The 20,000-nt window shown below is 38.2% G+C and overlaps 1 protein-coding gene across 5 annotated transcripts in view; it reads right to left on the reverse strand.

Annotated features, from left to right (window-relative positions):
* Positions 1-891: 891 nt before the first annotated feature.
* The window catches only part of Atg9 (autophagy-related protein 9), a 347,588-nt gene continuing 328,479 nt past the window's right edge, over positions 892-20,000 (reverse strand). For all 5 annotated transcript variants that reach the window (XM_067782082.1, XM_067782081.1, XM_067782079.1 and 2 more), the window contains one exon: positions 892-1,183. In XM_067782082.1, coding sequence (XP_067638183.1) covers positions 1,064-1,183 — 120 coding nt within the window. In that variant the 3' untranslated portion in view covers positions 892-1,063. The remainder of the gene's footprint in view (positions 1,184-20,000) is intronic.

Consider the following 20,000-nt stretch of genomic DNA (forward strand, 5'->3'; position numbering starts at 1 on the left):
CCGCGGGAATATTCTGATCCTCTAACCCGCTGGGGCAGGGGAGAGGTCCTTCCCAATTATGACTGAGCTGATGGTGTTGCTCAACGTCATTTTGCACAATCGTCGACGAAGAGGTGATGTGTGTCGATTCTTTTTTCGCGGGTTTTTTCCAAGATTTGGCGCGTTGTGAAAATCTGGTTGATGGTAGATTTACCAGGTCTGAAGCCGGACTGATGAGTTCCAATCAGCCGATTCACGGTGGGCTTCAATCTTTCACACAATACAGTTGACAGGACCTTATATGCGATATGATTCCACGATAGTTGGCGCAGTTTGCGGTGTCCGCTTTCTTGTGGACTGGACAAAGAACACTTAGATTCGAATCATCGGGCATGCACTCGTTCGACCATATTTTCCAAAGAAGTTGATGCATGCGCCTCGCCGCTGTATTTGAATAGCTCCGAAGTTAATTCACCGAATGCCATAATTATCGTCGCGGTGGCTACGGTGTTCAACGCAATTCAAGACACTGCATAACTAGAGAGAGAGAGGAGAAGTAAACATTTTCATGATTTCGCGTAATAAGGAGGGGCAATCGATCCTTTATAGATTTCCTTTGGCAGTGGTAATAAAAAAGTATTTTCGATACTTGGTCGCCTTGTTATAGCGAATTTGCTGAACGCTCGATGCTCATTATCCAAAAAAATTAAAAAAAATCTAAACTCCGTAAAATTGCATTTGCTTCACCAGTTATAATACCAGCCACGGTTATTGAAAAACATATGTGAAAACGAAAATGTTTAAATTTGTTCGATGTTAATACATAACATTACTTCGCAGCCTTACTTAGTTCCTGTTAACTTATAAGATGCTTTGGTCAAATGAAGTGGAAGCTTCGGAAAAACAAATAAATTTGTTTAAAAGAAAAAAGTTTTATTTATTGAAAAATATACATCTCTTATTTAAACATATCAAATCTCTATTTACAGAAATTGTACCCTCATAATTTAATTAATATATAAAAATAAATATTTTAAAATAATTGTATATATTTAAGATTTTATTAAATCCAATGTTCTTCCTGCTATGAACATATGTTACCAAGAAGTGGAGTATCCTCTGCTGCTTTTGTAACAATAACTGATTTCTTTGACGTACTAGGTCCTGCCTCCGTATGAATAGTAGTTTCCGATTTGGGCGTTGTCTGGAAGATTTAAGCAAAAACACGTATAATTAGTTGAGTAAATTATACAACTTTATACTTTTTAATATCTATGTACATTTAACTTTGCATGCAGGCCGGCAGAACGCTATACATAAATTTTGTTTACAGTTGATTTGGGTTGGAACTGTTTCGACCGACGCATTTGAAAGTAAAACCCAAAAGCTTTGACTTTTTTCTCTTAAACATTTCGACGCCTTCGCGTCTTCATAGGGAAGTATTAATTCATTTTAAATAATGAACATAAAATACAGTACCAACTAGATATGAGTTTTTGCCCCGAAACCTGGGCATTCCAACAGATATCTGATTGAAGAGGCCCCGCCTCCCAGGGGTTTAAGAAATCATTTCCGCCGTATGTAGAAGAAGAGAAGCACAAAGAGATACTCAGTGATATCCCCAAAAAAGCGTCGGAGCTCTATGCCAGAAATCACCCGACGAACCCAGTTCATAAAGTCAAATACCCTGAACTCGCAGTAGAGGAAAGCAACCTCCCCAGGGAGACGCGCGTCACTCTACCTCAACTTCGAACTGGATATTGTAACAGGTTAAACTTCAACCTATCCAGAACCAACCCCGACATACATAATGTATGTCCTGCTTGCAACGTGTCCCTTTATGACACCAACCATCTTTTCAATTGCAATATGGGACCAACGCTTCTAACTCCACTTTCTCCCTGGTCCACCCCTGCTGAAACTGCATTTTTCCTTGGACTCCCATTAAAGGATATTGATGACAATTGTAATAATTGACTAGTCGCACATATTGGATGAGTCGAAGCGCTGCTACAACAACATTAATTTATATAATACAAACGCAAAAGTATTAAAGCCTTCATTATATGAAATGTCAACCCAATTGTCTTCATAATATTTTTTTCTTCCTCTAGGCTCACTTTCTTTGATGTTTGATTATAGGTGTATAAGCATAGTTCGTGCCGTCAACGTCTTCCTTAAAGTTCACAACATTCGTCAGCTGTTGCTGAATGCGGTGACTTTCCGATAATTATCTTCTCTGTCTCTTTCTTTCAGCATCCGAAGTTCTTGCGTTCGAAAATTCAGCTATATAGTTTTTGACAGTTAGATGTTGTACCAGTCCTCTTGTTGGTCTTTCAGGTTCGTATATTCTAGTTCCTTATGCTCGTTTTGTGGTGCCAATAAAAATTTTGTCGCAGCTATTGTTTTCGTCACCTTTGCATTTAATCGCAGACACTAATTGTATTGTTTTTTTTACTTCCTTTATATTAGCTCCGTTTCAATCTTGCAATCCATATATGAGTAACTTTCCGAATAGCTAGAGTCTTGAAATTTGGAACAAACATCGAAACCCGATGACAATTTAACATGAGGGAAAATTTGGAAATTTTGCTTACGAGTTTTAAGGAACTTCCCGATAATCCAGAGACCTGGTACTTTGAACGAAATTTTGGGCTCTATTGGGTTCTAATATTTAGGATAAAAGAGATTTTTCTAGATGGGACAGGGATCGAAATATTCAGAGTTATTTAGAAATTCCATTTACAACATGTCTAATCTTGAGACCTCTATTTGGGTAGCTTCTCGCAGAGCTAGATTCTTGAAACTAAGATCATCATTCAGACCCCATGAAAATGCAACATGAGGGGAAAAATTACTCTAGGTGGTCCAGGAATCATGAAAATTCAAAACATCGTCCTAACTTGTAAATTTTTCAGTCTATGAACACAAGTTCTTACAGACTTCCAATGATAAGGAAAAAGGTAAAAAATTATACAACATACTATTACAATAAATTCTTACAGGCTACTACCAATTCCCGTACAACCAGACCTGTTAAATTTGAATTAGCATTAGTAATCAATTAATTAGATGCCTATTTTAATGATCAATGATTATTTCAATTGTTTTCCGAAAAAAGCAATTACTAATTGATTACCACTAGAAAAAAATTAAAAAAAAAATCATGATTTTTTCCGATGAACACAAGTTCTTACAGACTTCCAATGATAAGGAAAGGGTAAAAAATTATACAACATACTATTACAATAAATTCTTACAGGCTACTACCAATTCCCGTACAACCAGACCTGTTAAATTTGAATTAGCATTAGTAATCAATTAATAGATGCCTATTTTAATGGCCAATGATTATTTCAATTGTTTCCCGAAAAAAGCAATTACTAATTGATTACCATTAGACAAAAATTAAAAAAAATCATGATTTTTTCCGATTATTGAAAAAAAATCAAAATTAATTATTTTGATTACTTTTGATTATTTTTGATTTTTTTTTGATTATTTTAAATTTTTTTTATTGTTTATGATTTTTTTGATTATTTTTGATTTTTTTTCCGCTTTGTTGAAAGAAAAATTCACGTTTGTTGCACGCACGGGATAATTTCTACATAAAAGTACATTTTAAGATGCAATAGTTAATCGTAAGCGCTTACCGAGGCGAATATATACATGTAACATATAGGGCGAATGGTATATGAGCGTTGATCTAAACATATTCTCCGGTAAGCATACACACATGTGCATATTTTACTACACTCATTATATAAAATAATGTGGGATCGAAAACGGCTGTTTTTCTAATTGCCCGACAATATGTAAAAAAAAATTGGATTCATAGGTTGGCATCCAAAAGCTTTCATTTAGCAACGATTCTTTATGGTGTCATCCTTAAGTCTAGCAAATTTTGTTATATCCAAACTAAACATCTCCACTATTTTGGGTAACGTTATGGCAAGCACTGATTATTTTGTACATACAAGTTCATTGCTGGATGTAACGGTATATCGTGAGCGCTTATCTAGGAATATGGGTACATACATACCCACCTACAAATTATCGTGTTTATAGATGTATCCGACGAATACCTTGCGGGGGAGTGCGTATTGTTTTACGACAAAACAATATGCTCAAACAATATGTATGTGTAATACTACTTAGGTTGATAGCTTCCCTTCCTTCACTTCTTTATATTTCACTTTGTTATATCCCAAATAAAATTATTAACATATGTCCATGTACATTAGATTGAAACTTCTTTCCTTATGATTACGTCTGAGCCACATTTTTATACCTTTCATGAACATGAAATGGTATATTAACTTTGGTCCGATGTTTGTAACGTTGAGAAATATAGAATATAGACTCACCATTAAGTATACCGAATTGATCAGGGCGACGAACTGAGTTGATATAGCCATGTCCGTCTGTCCGTCCGTCCGTCTATCTGTTTGAACGCAAACTAGTTCCTCAAATTTTGAGATATCTCAATGAAATTTGGCCAAAGGATGTATTTTTGTATTATATTAGACATTTGTCGGTTCCGGTAGGATCGGACCACTATAACATATATCTCCCATACAACCGATCGTTCATATAAGACGATTTTGGTCATTCCTGCCGCAATTTAGAAAGTATAACGTGAAACTCGGTGATATATATTTTAATATATCATAGAAGATTTCATAAAAAAATTATTTCGATCGGAGCAATATGTATATAGTATATACTTAGGCCGGGTCGATTTGTGGGGAGGCAAAAAAATCGCCCATTGCTCTGTGAAAATCATATTCTAGGGATCAAAATAAGAAACTTTGCCGAAGGAACCATACCTCTAAAACGAATTCTGATGTCACCAATTTGGGTCGAACTTTTGGGTAGGGGCAAATTTTGAAAAATCCCACTTTGACCCATTTAGAGTGCTCCAATCGAGTACAAATGTATGACCGACCCCCACTAACTTTGGAGGCCCGACCCAACGATGCTAATGGCACACCCCCTGGAACCCCCCTGGGGGTTCACCATACAAACATTTCAAAAAATCGCCGGTTTTGCACTTTACATGAAAAAATTAGCTAAATGGCTATGTTTTTTCTTTATTTTTATTTATTTATTTATAATAATATTTATTATTTATTTATAATAATATCTATTTTTTCTCTTAAGAAATTTATTTAGTCAGAACATATGTAAATGAAAAAATTAATTTAAGTGAGTTATAGAAAAGAAACTAAAAAAAATTATTGTTTGAAGTCTTTTTTACTTTCAAGTCTGGGCAATTTCGCACGGCTCTCTAATGTCGTCGCCATAACAGCCTCTACATTTTCCGGTATAACCCGTTTGGAAACGCTAGCTAGCAATTGAACATGTCGTTCCGTTCCTTGTATGTGTGATGGAATTTTTGGATCATTAAACGGTGGATCATCTTGATTTAAATATTCTTTCAATGTATCGTACGGAATGCTTGGCGTGAATGGTGGTTCAAATACGATATTTATATCATTCAAATTGATCATTTCCGTATAACTTGTGCAATTAAAGTTTATATCTGGTTTTTTATAAACTCTAAGTTCCATTGGCTCGTCAACATCGGTTCGATAGCGTAGAATTTTCTTGATGGCACAGTCGCGCTTTTCTTTGTTATCATCAAACAACATTGATAACAAGATATTTTCCGAATGCGCATAATATGAATTATCTTTAATTACTTGATTGACAATTTTGTGTAAACGAGGTTCTAGAAATCGTGACCAATCAATGAACTTGAAAAATAATGCACTGCCGTACACGACAGAGCTGCAATCGCTTCCCAAGGCAGTCGGTTCTATGTACCGGAGCGACTCGGGATTTTTCCCGACCAAGGACTGTCATTTCAGTGTGACCCCATTTAATTTGTTTCGTCCCTCCCACAAATTGTCATCCTCCCAGCAGCTCCTTGCAGCAGGACTGCTACATATTCTCTTACTCCGGGAAGGTATCGAACCCAATCCGGGTCCGTCTCCTGACCCCGGTCATGAGAAATGGTTTTGCTGCATTTGCCAGAAAAGAATCTTTTTAGGACGGTCATACTCTGTTCAGTGTGTCTCGTGCAAGGGATGGTTGCATCGGACAGGTTGTTCTGGGCTTGATCCCAAAACCCGAATTCCACGTAACTTTTATAAATCTTTTGTAGCTCATTGCTGCTCACGCCCAAGGGCGTCCCGTAGTCTACGCCTAAGCGTATCCCCACTACCTTCCAGCAGCTTCGCTGCTCAGCAAGCCACAACAAGTACCCGCTGCTGCTCGCGCCCCACGGCGCCAACAACTCAAACAGCTGATACCACTCATAACTACTACCTTCGTAGTAGAGCTGGTTGCAATGCTGAGCATCAGCCCCTGCCCCCGTCTTCTTCTCCCCCCTCTTTTCTGGCGGCAATCGTGCAGGTCAGGGAAACAGACTCTTAGTCCCTGCCTCCGTTTGCACCGTCTGCCAGCACAGAATATATAGGTTTGCGACATCCGCTCAATGCAGCTCCTGCCTTGGGTGGTGCCACTTTCCTAGATGTTCTGGTCTCCGCGACGGCAACCCCCCGACGGGTTTCATCGCGCCATGTTGCCAGATAGCAAACCCAAATCATCCGGGTACCCCAATGCTTGCCCAAGGGCGCCCAGTCCCAAGGCCACAACAGCAATTGCGTCCTGGCCTTCCACAACCTAGGCGTAGTCACCCCTCACTTACCCCTAGAGTGGCGGCGTCACCCCTCATGCACTTCAGAATTCTGCAGTTCAACTGTAATGGACTAACTGGGAAGATTACGGAGATAGTCGATTTCATGAAGCGGCACAACATCCGCATTGCTGCGATTCAAGAGACTAAACTCACAGCAAGATCTGCATTGCAGACCTGCTCTGGTTATAATGTCCACAGGAAAGACCGCGAGAGCGGAAATGGAGGCGGCCTCGCGTTTATTATACACCACTCTGTGCAATATCATATATTTGATCCTGGCATCGACCGCAGTGACAATGTCTTAGAACGTCAAGGCCTATCTGTCCGGTCAGGCGATGCAAATCTAGAAATCATCAACATCTACATCCCTCCTGTCACCTGTTGCCCCAGTGGATACCGCCCTAATATCGAGGCCTTACTCACTGGCAACAATCGCATTATCTTAGGCGATTTCAATGCCAATCACGACCTATGGCATTCAAACTTGCGGGCGGACAGTAGGGGTGAGATGTTGGCGGATCAAATAGACGAAACGACGTTCTGCACAATAAACGGATACGCCCCCACACGTATGGTAGGAAGCTGTCATAGCTCGCCAGATATCTCAATCGTGAGCGCAGAACTCGTAAACTGCGTCAACTGGCAGCCGATGGTAACATTGGCATCCGACCACCTGCCCATACTTATTTCGTTCGAGCGTACCGCCGACTTCATCGTCCCCGAAAAACGCACTTTCATAAACTTCAAAAAAGGAAAGTGGGAAGAATATAAATCTGCAACAGACAGCAGCTTTGCTGCCCTCCTTATCCCGACTGATGCCCGCCAAGGGGAGCGTGCCTTCCGTAAGGTCATTGAATCCGCCTCGGCACATTTCATTCCCGCCGGGAGAATTCCCGAAATCCGGCCCACTTCCCGGCGGAGGCCGCGAGCTTAGCGAGGGAACGCGACCTTATAAGACAGCTTGATCCAGGCGACCCCCAAATAAGGGATATAAACCAACGCATCAGATTGCTTGTGGACGAACACAAGCGGGCGAAATGGGAAGAGCACCTAAGAGGTTGTAACCTCTCTACCGGTGTAGGTAAACTTTGGTCCACCGTAAAGTCCCTATCGAATCCGACTAAGCACAAAGACAAAGTTTCCATCGCCTTTGGCGATAAGGTGCTGTCGGATGCGAAAAAATGCGCGAGCGCTTTCTGCCGACAATATATAATGCATCCTACGGTCGACAAAGATAGACGGAGAGCCAATAGACACGCACATAAACACAAAATCAGCGCGTCACCAATTACCATCACCGCATCAGGGAAAGAGGGTTTCAAATACTTAGCGCATGTCTTCAACCTGTCTCTTTCCACCTTTGTCATACCCGAGAAATGGAAAATGGCCAAGGTGGTCCCGCTACTAAAGCCTGGGTAACCAGCTAACGTAGGTGAGTCATATCGTCCGATATCTCTCCTATCGCCAGTAGCCAAGACGCTTGAAGCCATTTTGCTCCCCTACTTCAAAGCAAATTAGCAGCTAGCCTGCCAGCAGCATGGATGCAGAAAACTCCATAGCACTACCACCGCGCTAAATGCCATAAGCACCCAGATAAATTGCGGTTTAAATCAAAAGCCCCACCACAGAACAGTACTCGTTGCGCTAGACCTATCAAAAGCTTTTGATACGGTCAACCATGGCTCGTTACTGCAAGACCTGGAAGGGTCCACCCTTCCCCCATGTCTTAAAAGGTGGACCGCAAATTATCTGGGTGGTCGGCAGGCATCGGTGCAATTCAGAAACGAAACATCAAAACAAAGGAGAATTAAACAAGGGGTGCCACAGGGTGGTGTCCTATCCCCGCTTTTGTTTAATTTCTACATATCTAAGCTACCTTCACCACCGGAAGGAGTCACAATCGTTTCCTACGCCGATGACTGCACAATAATGGCCACAGGCCCAGGCCCAAAGATCGATGAGCTATGCAATAAAATAAACGGCTATCTCCCTGATCTCTCCAGTTTTTTCGCCTCGCGAAACCTGGCATTGTCACCGACTAAATCTTCCGCGACCTTATTTACAACATGGACGCCCCAAATGTCGACCATATTGAACATCCACGTCGATGGCACTACGCTACCGACTGTCCTACACCCCAAAATCTTGGGTGTGACGTTTGATCAGGATCTACATTTTGGTGCGCACGCAACCGCAATTGTTCCAAGAATTCAGAGCCGTAATAAAATCCTCAAATCACTTGCTGGCAGTACCTGGGGAAAAGATAAAGAAACGCTCTTGACCACATACAAAGCAATTAGCCAGCTGATTACGTGCTACGCGTCACCCATATGGTCGCCAAGCCTAAAAACCACCCACTGGAAGAAACTACAGGCCTGCCAAAATACTGCTCTCAGGATCGCCACGGGCTGTCTTCTTATGTCCCCAGAACACCATCTGCATAATGAGGCGAGAATACTCCCCATCAGGGAGAGAAATGAGATGCTGACCAAACAGTTTCTGTTGAATACCCAGAAACCTGGGCATCCCAACAGACATCTGATTGACGAACCAGCACCGCCTAGGGGCCTAAGGAGTCATCTCCGTAAGCAATTTGAGGAAATACGGCACCTGAGAACCCAGCCGTATGAAGCGGAAAAACACAAGCAGGTCCTTGGTGAACTCCATAGACAGGCGTCGGACCTTTATGTCGGGAATTGCCCGGTGAATCCAGTACTTGAAGAAAAATATCCAGAACTCGCAGAAGAGAAACGCATACTCCCCAGGGAAACGCGTGTCACTCTTGCTCAACTTCGTTCTGGATACTGTAACAGGTTAAACTCTTACCTATCCAGAATCAACCCCGACATACAAAATGTATGCCCTGCTTGCAATGTGTCCCCACATGACACCAACCATCTCTTTAATTGTAATGTGGAACCAACGCCTCTAACACCCCTTTCCTTATGGTCCACCCCTGTTGAAACGGCAAGTTTCCTTGGACTCCCGTTAGAGGATATTGATGACAATTTGTGATCGGTCGCGGCTATTAGGTGGGGCGAGCATTGCTACAACAACAACAAAAACAGAGCTGCAATACTTGATATTGAAGTACATTGGCACATAACATTTAATTATAAATTCAACCGGAATTCTTAAATTTGCATCTGGATTTTCCGTTGTCACATATAATCTCAATAATCTAACGGCCTTGGTGAGCCACCGAGAATGTACAATTTTCCCTGGTTTGATGTTAGCCAGATCCACCGGAACCACGCCGCTAGAAATTGCATGGGCCATGTCGTATAAGTACTTCGAATCGGTGGAAAATTCAATTTTTTCTGGAGCAGGGGGCATATTTTGCAACTCAATTTTCTGGAAGCCGTCCACCACCTGAAAATATATAATAATAAAATAATTAAAAATGGTTTACAATTATAATAAATGAGTGATAGCAATAACTTACCGGAAGAGTTTCACAAGTTTCGATTTGACGGCTCAGTTTTCCGGTTGCCGATCTTGGTCCAGTGCTGGTTGGTTTATCCAAAGCTTCAAACAAATGCCGAAACGGAAGTTCGTTGAAGTGTAGAAGGCAAACGAACCAATGCAATGGTCTTTTTAACAGCAATTCGAATCGTCGTATAATTTCACCGTGTGGGCCAGTGTTTGTTGGCTCACCGTCAGTGCATATTCCAATTAACGCATCCTGTGATATATTTTTATCGTTGAAAAAACCATTTAATTTGATTGTTTTGTATTCAGCGGTTTCATGTTCCAGTCTTACGTAACCAATCAATTCAGAATTGGGTTCTCTCAAAATAACAAGATGAGGTTCTTTTACCATCCTAGTATGATACTTCGCCAATTTTATCTATCGTTAAAGTATCATCTTTTCTGCCATCGAATGAAAACGCTAACAAATTGGTATCATCTAACCGTTTGCGAAGCACTTTTTGTCTGCATTTCTCTTTTTCTCTGCGAACTTTCGATTTATCCATGATGAGAGGTTTCCCATGCTTATCTTTAATTTTAAAATCTTGCAAAAGAGTGGTTCCCAATGCTGATGCTACTCTGTCAGGCACACCAAATCTGTCACATACCAAGGCAAAGTTAAAACAATCGTATCTCTCTGTGTATTGTGAACTTGTGCTTCTATCCATATCTTCTTGAACCCGTGGCGGTGTGTATGTTGAATCATCGGGAACTTGGTATGTTGGCATTGATAACATAGACGTTGCTCTTTGCTCTTCAGTTTCCATCATAAATACATCCATTGTTAGTCTTCTCTGATTATGTTGATCGTGCATGAACTCTTTGAGGCGTTTGGGAACCCAGCCACATGCACATGGAGCTGCCTTCAAATCGCATTTACATGTTCCAATGTAAAAAATTGTTCCAGAGATTTTACATACTCTGTAAATTGTTGGGTGTTGTTTCTTCTCTTGATTTGCTCTTGTTATTTGTCAAGCAATTTATTCAATTTATTAAATACACTTTTTTTCAGCATTATTTCCATACCAAGTTTTTCCCAAATTCCAATCAACTTATCTTGTACTTGAATAGTGAATGATTTATGGGAAAACTTTTTTGTTCTGTTTTAGCACGTTCGCTTAAGTAAAAATAATATCTCAAGATATCCAGATGGGTTGGTAAATTAAGATCAGTTAAATCAGTAGACACACCAAAAACAGTAACATCATGCTTGGGTATATGACTCATTGGGTTTTCGATAGTTGTTGATGTAGTTGCTTCATATTGCGGTGTAGAGGATGGTGGATTCATTGTAAACTTTTTGATTAGGAATGGTCACTTCACTTATTATTTTTTTGAAATATTTTTTTATTTTTAGCACTTCACACTTTGAGTTCTTCACAACGACTTAATGCATTCACAAAAACTGTTGCGTTATATATGGTCTACGAGACGAGGTAATAAGAATGAAATGGTAATTTCAATTCTACCTGCTGTGTCTTGTGGTGGCTTAAAAAAACAACACAAGCAATTTTACGATCTGCAATTGTGTCACAGTGATACCTTCATTTTTTGAAACGGTTGAATAAAAAACCCACACACAGTGATGCCTTGGTTTTAAAAGGGTTGTAAAACGCTAATTTCTAATAATTTTTTTAATTTCTTTTCTATTACTAAGTTAAATTCATTTTTTCATTTACATATGTTCTGACTAAATAAATTTCTATAGAGAAAAATAAACTCCAAAAAGAAAAAACATAGGCATTTCGCTGATTTTTTCATGTACAGTGCAAAACGGCGATTTTTTGAAATGTTTGTATGGTGAACCCCCAGGGGGGTTCCAGGGGGTGTGCCACTGGCATCGGTGGGTCGGGCCTCCAAAGTTAGTGGGGGTCGGTCATACATTTGGACTCGATTGAAGTACTCTAAATGGGTCAAAGTGGGATTTTTCAAAACTTGCCCATACCCAAAAGTTCGACGAATTGGGGGACATCAGAATTCGTTTTAGAGGTATGGTTCCTTCGGCAAAGTTTCTTATTTTGATCTCTAGAATACACAGAGCAATGAGCGATTTTTAAATCGACCCGCCCTAGTATATACCTATCCCATACAACCGATCGTTCAGAAAGAAAGATTTTTGGCCATTTCTCCCTTAGTCTCTAATATAAAAACGTGAAACTTGGTGATATATATTCTAATATATCATAGAAGATTTCCTGTAAAAATCATTTCGATCGGAGCTATATATAATATATATCCCATACAACCGATCGTTCAGATAAGGGGGTTTTTTGCCATTTTATATTTTATATTTATCTTAAAAATCGTTTAGGTATGTACATCTGTTCACTATATATTTCTTATGTTATACATCCGATTATTTGGAGATTACGAACGGGATAAGATTATTGGTATGAAGTCTTCGGCAGTCCCGTCCTTACTTGTTATTACTAACAATGGAAATTCCAAACACATTTGTTTGCCTATCATACATTATTTTTTTCGACGTGGTTGGATATTTTGCACGAATATATATGTATTTATACATTTTAAAAGTCTATATCAGCGGTCGACTGCTAATACGTGCCCTAAAAGACTTAGATTGACCTCAGTATTAATAATCGGAAGGCGGAAAACAAAAATTTTGAGTCGTTCAAAATATATTAACGAAGAAAAATGCTTATATATGATAAAGCTCTCTAAATGGGACGAAGAACACTCACATAGTGGCGATGATATGAAACCAATATTACTAAAATAAAGAGAACGATATGATAAACTTTGATTACAAAACAATCAGTGCGTAGCCATAACTTAATCCAAAATAGCGGATATATTAATTTTAGATACAAAACAAAATTAGCTTGACTTAATGATGAAACCATTATTATTTTATATATTGAATGTAATAATGCGCATGTGTATATACTTACCGAATATGTTTAGATCAACGCTCATATACCATTCGCCCTATATGATGCATGTATATATTCGCCTCGATAAGCGCTTACGATTTACTATTGCATCCTAAAATGTACTTGTATGCATGCAACAAACGAAAATTTTTCTTTCAACAAAGCGGAAAAATAATCAAAAAAAAAATAAAATAAATAAAATCAAAAATAATCACTACTTCTGATTATTTTTGATTTTTTTCTGATTTTTTATTTTTTTTTTATTTCTGGTTTTTTTTATTTTTTTCAATAATCGGAAAAAATCATGATTTTTTTGATTATTTTTTTAATCAATTGAAAAGTAATGATTAAAAATTGAAAATAATGGCAAGTAATCATTAAATGGCGTTTCAAGAAAATAATCAATGGAACGGCTAATCATTACCATTAGTAATCATTATTTAACAGGTCTGCGTACAACTAAAAAACAGACAACAATTAAGAAACATACTAAATAAATGAATAATGCCAATTTCAGTCAAAGGGTTAATGAAATAATTAGTAATTTTTTCTATATTAAAGTCCTTATTGAACTCAGTTTTCCATACCAAATACAAATTGCTAAGTATATAATTATTGGTTTATTGAATGGCTTATCGAATTAAAAATATAGTACGTTTTGCTTGATGGGTTGACAATGAGATCCGGTCAATGTAGCAAACGACAATCAAAAAGAAATTATTTTCAATAATTTACGAAAAATATTAAGACACCAAAAAAATTAAAAATTAATTTTCGCTGCATGGTTTTTTTCAAAAATAGGCACATATTTGGTTAGGTGCAACGTCTATGAGCCGCATGAATTTAATTTTGATTGCCTTAATAGTTCAGATGGGCACGACTGCTACCAATTTTAACCACTTTTTCTAAAAGCGTAATATTTTTTGGGTCTGCTGACAGAGGTTCGCTTAATGAAGCAAGTCACCACCATGTGTCAGATGAAAACTTATTTATTTCGTTAAACATAATTGCGACTCGATTAAGTTTCTGTGTGAAATCGGTTAGTCATTCTTATGAGGGCTAGCACTTACAGACTAATAAAGAAGTATAGAAAAAAACGTTCTTGGACAACGAAAAATCAAGCTCGGTAGTATATGCGATCTGATTAAATTCACTCATAGCGCGCGCAAATGGGGCATTTCTCGCATAAGTCATTCTACTATTAATGCCATAAAAAGAGCAAAAGTTTCTAAGTTCCCTTCTTCGAACATTAGAATTTATTTTCTCAAGAAGAGCAGCACAATCTGTATCCCCGTGGAGGAAGCTATATAAAAAAGTCAAAGAAGGGTTTGAGGGTTTAATATTTAAAAGAAGAAAACGTGCATTATATGAGGGAAGAGGGCAAATAAATCTAAGTGATCGCAAACAGTACTTAAGAAATACTTTTTGAACTCGCTCAATCCTGTTGATTGCACACTGTTAGAACGGTCGACAAATGATAGTGGTATATTCAAGATAAGATCGTACAAATTGTAAAGCAATTTAGGTGTATACAGGTCAGAGAACTCCGACCTATAAAGCTGAAAAACACAGCATTGCGTAGATAGGTATTATTTATAGGTATTTAAAAGTCAGTTTAGAATTGTGGAATTTCGTGATCGATTTTTATTGAGCTTGAAACATGAAGCCCTATATTTGTGACAATGCAACAAAAGAGAAAATAAAAAGAAGATAAAAAATTACATTCGTAAAATTAATGAGTTATAGGTGCTTAACCAAAAGCAACAACACAAAAAGCCTTGTGCACATAGTTACAAATAGAATGATTCAGCTCTACTACATCAAGCAAATAAAATTAAATAAAAATAACAAAAAACAGCAAACGGGAAAAACTGGAGTTAAGCCACATACATACAGACGAAGTGGTAGCCTAATGGTAGGCCTGTGGTGTAAGAAATATGACAACACGAGTTCAAATCCCACTCGGGGAGAATATAATTTCTAATTTAAAAATGCAAGGATATCTGAAGGGATCTTTGGCAGAGTTAAAATAGCTATAATATCAGCCAGTATATTAAACTCCTTCCAGTTCATCATAATAAAAATACAATAATTTAATAAAAAAATTATTGTGAATATCTGAAATAATGCGTATAGGATTTTGAATAAATACGACTGTTTCTTCAATCTGTCGATGACTTCATCTGCCCCTATGTTGCGAGTCGGATACAGCCAGACAAATTTGGAAAAGGCATCGACTACGACAAATATACAAAAACTAGCAGCCCGTGTGCGACGTTGCTCGCAAAACGGATGTTTATTGTTGTACAAAATAATAACAAATTATACGAGAGATATGTTATTGATATTAGAAAAGAAAATTACTCTAAATATACATATGTGGTATTTATTTAATTCTATAACTTAAAGTACTTCCGAATACACTACATTTTTAGTTTTATTATCTGAAGGTAGCAGTATAGTTTGATTCTGAGGGTTCCCAGTTCTCGATATTGCAACATACAACTGCCCATGGGTGAAATATTCTGCACGCAAGTCAATACCATTGTGAAAAGTTTGGCCTTGTGATTTGTTGATTGTCAATGCAAAGGAAACCTTCACAGGAAATTGTAACCGTTTATATTGGAAAAGCATATCCGTTGGAATCATAGGTATGCGGGGTATGAACGATATCTCTGGCTGCAGGACCCGTGAGGATCATTACCTCGAGGATATCGTTATGCATTAGGGTGGAGTGAATTAATTTTTTTTCGAAATCGCTTTTGGCTGACCTCCAGAAAGTTGCCTTTCTATACCAGAAATAAGGTTGAACATTTTTATTTCACTCATCGTATGTTTAGAGGTGCCCCAACGCAACTAAACTTTGAAAAAGACGGTAGGTGCAAACTTTTTTTTTTTTTTTTGTCATTGATTAACTTTCGCTTGTTATTATTATGCTCATTGATTTCAAAGCCTACTGATTTTCATGGCCTAGTATGTGCCAGTAAAACGTTTACTTATTACTTATACACTTGATTAGAAACATACTATTATCAACAAAAACTGTATAACACCATTTAATATTTGTCGTTTTTAGTTATAGTATGTAATTTTACTAAAGTTATGTATATTAAAAAAGAAATAAAATAAATATGTAAATAATGAACTTTGTAAAATCGGGATTATTTTGCTCAACTTCTTGGGGCTGGGGGCACGTAAAAACGCCATCCTACGAAAATAATATTTGGTGGTTTTGGTTAACACCTATAAAGACAACTATTCATTGCTAGGCCATTACAAAAAAAAAATACTAAAAAAAAAAATCCATAGGGTATCACTCCACCCTATTATGCATTTGTTTTATTTGTAATATCGATCCATTGCATACTTCTGATATTAATTCGCTCACGTTATGTACCACATTCCCAAGCTTTGAATCTACCATAAAGTAGCCGTTCTCAGCGAAAATTTTACCATCTCCAATACCTAATAAATCCTGGGGAAATGTACTTATAGTTCCGTTAAGATGCGCTCTCATGTTTGTTCGCAGACACAATTTTTCGAGGTGAATCCATAATAACGATGATTTGAAGCACGATTTCCCAATATCAGCTAGAGTTCCTTTCGCCACTACTGGCAAAGTCTCGACGATAATCCCCTGCAAAAAGGATTGTTATCCCACCAAAGGGTTTGTCGTTTGATCTTAGGTCTTTTAATGTACGATCTACTGCTTCAATATGTGCTCGGTTAGTCATTGTACACTCATCCCACACTATAAAAATTGCCTCTTGTATTATTTTAGTCAGTGACCCAGTTCTTCTTGGAGGGACACGTTTAAGGGTAATTTAAAAGTGGAGTGAGCTGTTCGACCACCAGATAAAAGAGTCGCTGCAATTCCTGATGATGCTACAGCCAGCGCCACGTGACCTTTACATCTGGCATATGCGAGAAGAAGATTAAGTAAAAAGGTTTTTCCACAAACACCAGGAGCATCTAAGAAAAATGCTTGACCTCTTTTGTTTTCAATGCTGCCAACGACTTTATCATATGTCAGCTGTTGATCCGAAACCATTTTCGATATATTAGCTTGAAGGTAGCCATTTAAATAATTTAAGTCACATGGGCGCCTCAGGATTATCTCAAAAGGGCATTCCGCATATCATGACTTGGGGAAGGAAACCCAAAACTGGATAAATCTTTTTCGCAAAGGCCTATTACTTTGTCCTCGATGTCAATCAAACCTTAAAAGAAATGTTAACTACTTATTCAATCATTATCATAATAGTTGTAAAATTTTTTCAAACCTTGATTTATTAAATCTTCAGAAATTTGTAAATCGGGATCGTTACGGCTTTTGCGTTCACTGAAAAGGAAGTCTTCACAGAAGTCCTTGACCGTGTTCCATAATAACTCAGCGTTTGACGGCTGACAAAAAAAACTATTAAAATGGAAAATAACTCTCTTAGCCTTGGCGGCAAATGCAAAAGAGCTGTCTCAGCTATGGCATTTTTCCAATGGTCGTCGTTTTCCAAAAGTTGTAGTTCTCTGCAAGCGGATTGAAAAGTTCGGAAAACCACACCATTTACAGTCCTCAAGCTTTCAAAAGGCGTAGGACCTCGAATATTGCGAAGCAATAAACGTATATAAAAACATTCCGTTTGATTAGGGTGTACATTGTAAACTCTACCAAGCACCGAACCCTTTTTAATCCCTGGGTTGCCTTCAATAGATATTCCGCGCTTCATTCTGGAAAATGTATTATTGCTCCTCGTATAATAAGACGGCAGTTCAGGATAAAGAAGTTTTTCGCAAAAGAATCGGTAGCTCATAGCTCAAAAATGCCATCAACGTGGTTTTACGGGGGTTTTCCAGAACTCGGGGTACATTATCTTCCGAGAAGTACACTCGTTGCCCGAAAAAACGCCAGAAAGACTCTGAAGTGCTTATATGCCGACCGCTGAGATATTTTTGAATGTCATCCGAAGTATTTTGAAAAGAAAATGTAGCTTGATCTGTGCCCTTATTAACATATTTGCAAATGTATTTAATAGCTTTAACGGAATGACAGTATTCAACGTTAATATGTGCCGAAAAACATCGCAGGAGTACAGGGCAATAAGGAACAACCCATCTATTGTCTATCCTGGTCTTAGTTCCACGTACATCAAGATCGGCAGTATTACCTCCGTTTTCAGGACACCGTCTTTGCCAGACTGCGTCTCAGCGCTATACTTGCGGGGAAATCTCTTCACACACTTACCATCTGCCATGCATCGGGAAAATATATTATGTTGTCCACATGGTCCATGTATCATATTTTTCCACACAATTTCCTACAGGAGTGGGTCATCGCGTTGGCTGGCTATTTCAGCACAAATAATGCTATCTATCTGGTGTGGTTGAATTTTCCTCTGCAGGCAAGGCAATATATGACAATGCGGTAACCCAAGTTTTTCCCATCCTAATGAAACCATGTGGCACCTAACTTCTCCAAATATATATTTTTTTGGTTAAAATAAACATTAGCTTTCTCATTTTTAAATGAAAAACTCTAGCTACAATATCATGTCGATCATATGACTTTTGTGAATCAAAAAGATCTTGAGTTATTTCTGGCCATTCAGGTTTACATGTGAATGTTATAAATAAATCAGGGCGTCCATAATGACGTACATACATATGTCATCGCGTCTTGTGTTTTTTCCTGCATATAACGCGCTGAGGCAGTAAATTACGATGGAAGTATAACTTTTTCGCCTATAGGAGAAACATTAATATTAGAATCTTCATTGATAGCATCACGTAAGTGTACATATTCTTCAGCGCTGATTTCTGCGTATGAAATTCAATCTTTCGGAAATCATCTTTGCCATCATGTCCACGGAGTATTGATTCAATAAATTTTTGAAATAATGAAGGTGATTTAAACAGTGGCATAGAACTGCATGCAAGATATATATTTTGTTCGGTCACAATTTGGCATGTTCAAACAGTATCCGACTTCTCCTCTTACAAATATGGTCGGATATTGAAGAGGATCATACGCTCGATGTAGCTCAGAGACTCGTTGGAGTTGCCCTGTGCGCCAGTGCAATACAATATCTCTAGGCCCCTTGTCTTCGTTTATCAAAAGGACGGCTACTTCATTTACTAAAGGTGCATTATATTGTCCTCTGTGATCATTAGCCGGTAATTTGTCCGCGTGTATAACCGAAAATTTTTCGCAGACTCGGGCGTGGACATACGTTCCATATTACACTTAAAGCTTGAAATTGCTGAATTATACATGTGCAATAAATTTTGAAGCATTTCAGTAAATTCCACATTTAACGAAGAATTCATGTTTGAGGGAATAGATGTTTGGTCAGCTTCAGAAATAAAATAAATTTGTAAGTATTTAGCAAGTACATCCGGTTCTGGCAATAATGATCCAATGGTATACCTGTCCTTGAATTTTGTATGTCGGCATGAAATTGCCTTCTCTTATCTCATGTGTACCAAAAGACGCCATTTGAAATAAGCTATTGTACTTTCTGCATTATTTAGAAAATGCTTTGATAATGGATGATTACCAAGAATTAGGGAATTTAGCGATTCCGGTGGCTCCTGAAGATTAGAAATAATAACTTTACCTCCCGCACAACAAAGACCTAACGCCTCGCTACTCCACTTTTTCGCACAGCAATGTACACAAACTACATTCATTCTTCCTATTTGAAGGTCTTTTGAATTAGGATAATCTATATTTGCATAGTAATCAAACGCGCATTTATTGCAAAATAAATAAGCCCGCACCCGTTCTTCTACACGATATGAAGCAGCCGTTAACGTATTGTGCGGTGTTTTCCGGGATGGTCTCGTTCGCACTTTCGGCATTTTTCAATTCGTAAAAACTAACTTTCACTGATTTTAATTATTTTAAGTTATTTTTCAAATGCACACACATTCGCTACATAAACTTTCACAAAAGT

The sequence above is a fragment of the Eurosta solidaginis genome, chromosome 4, assembly GCF_040869045.1.
Source record: "Eurosta solidaginis isolate ZX-2024a chromosome 4, ASM4086904v1, whole genome shotgun sequence".
NCBI lineage: Eukaryota > Metazoa > Arthropoda > Insecta > Diptera > Tephritidae > Eurosta > Eurosta solidaginis.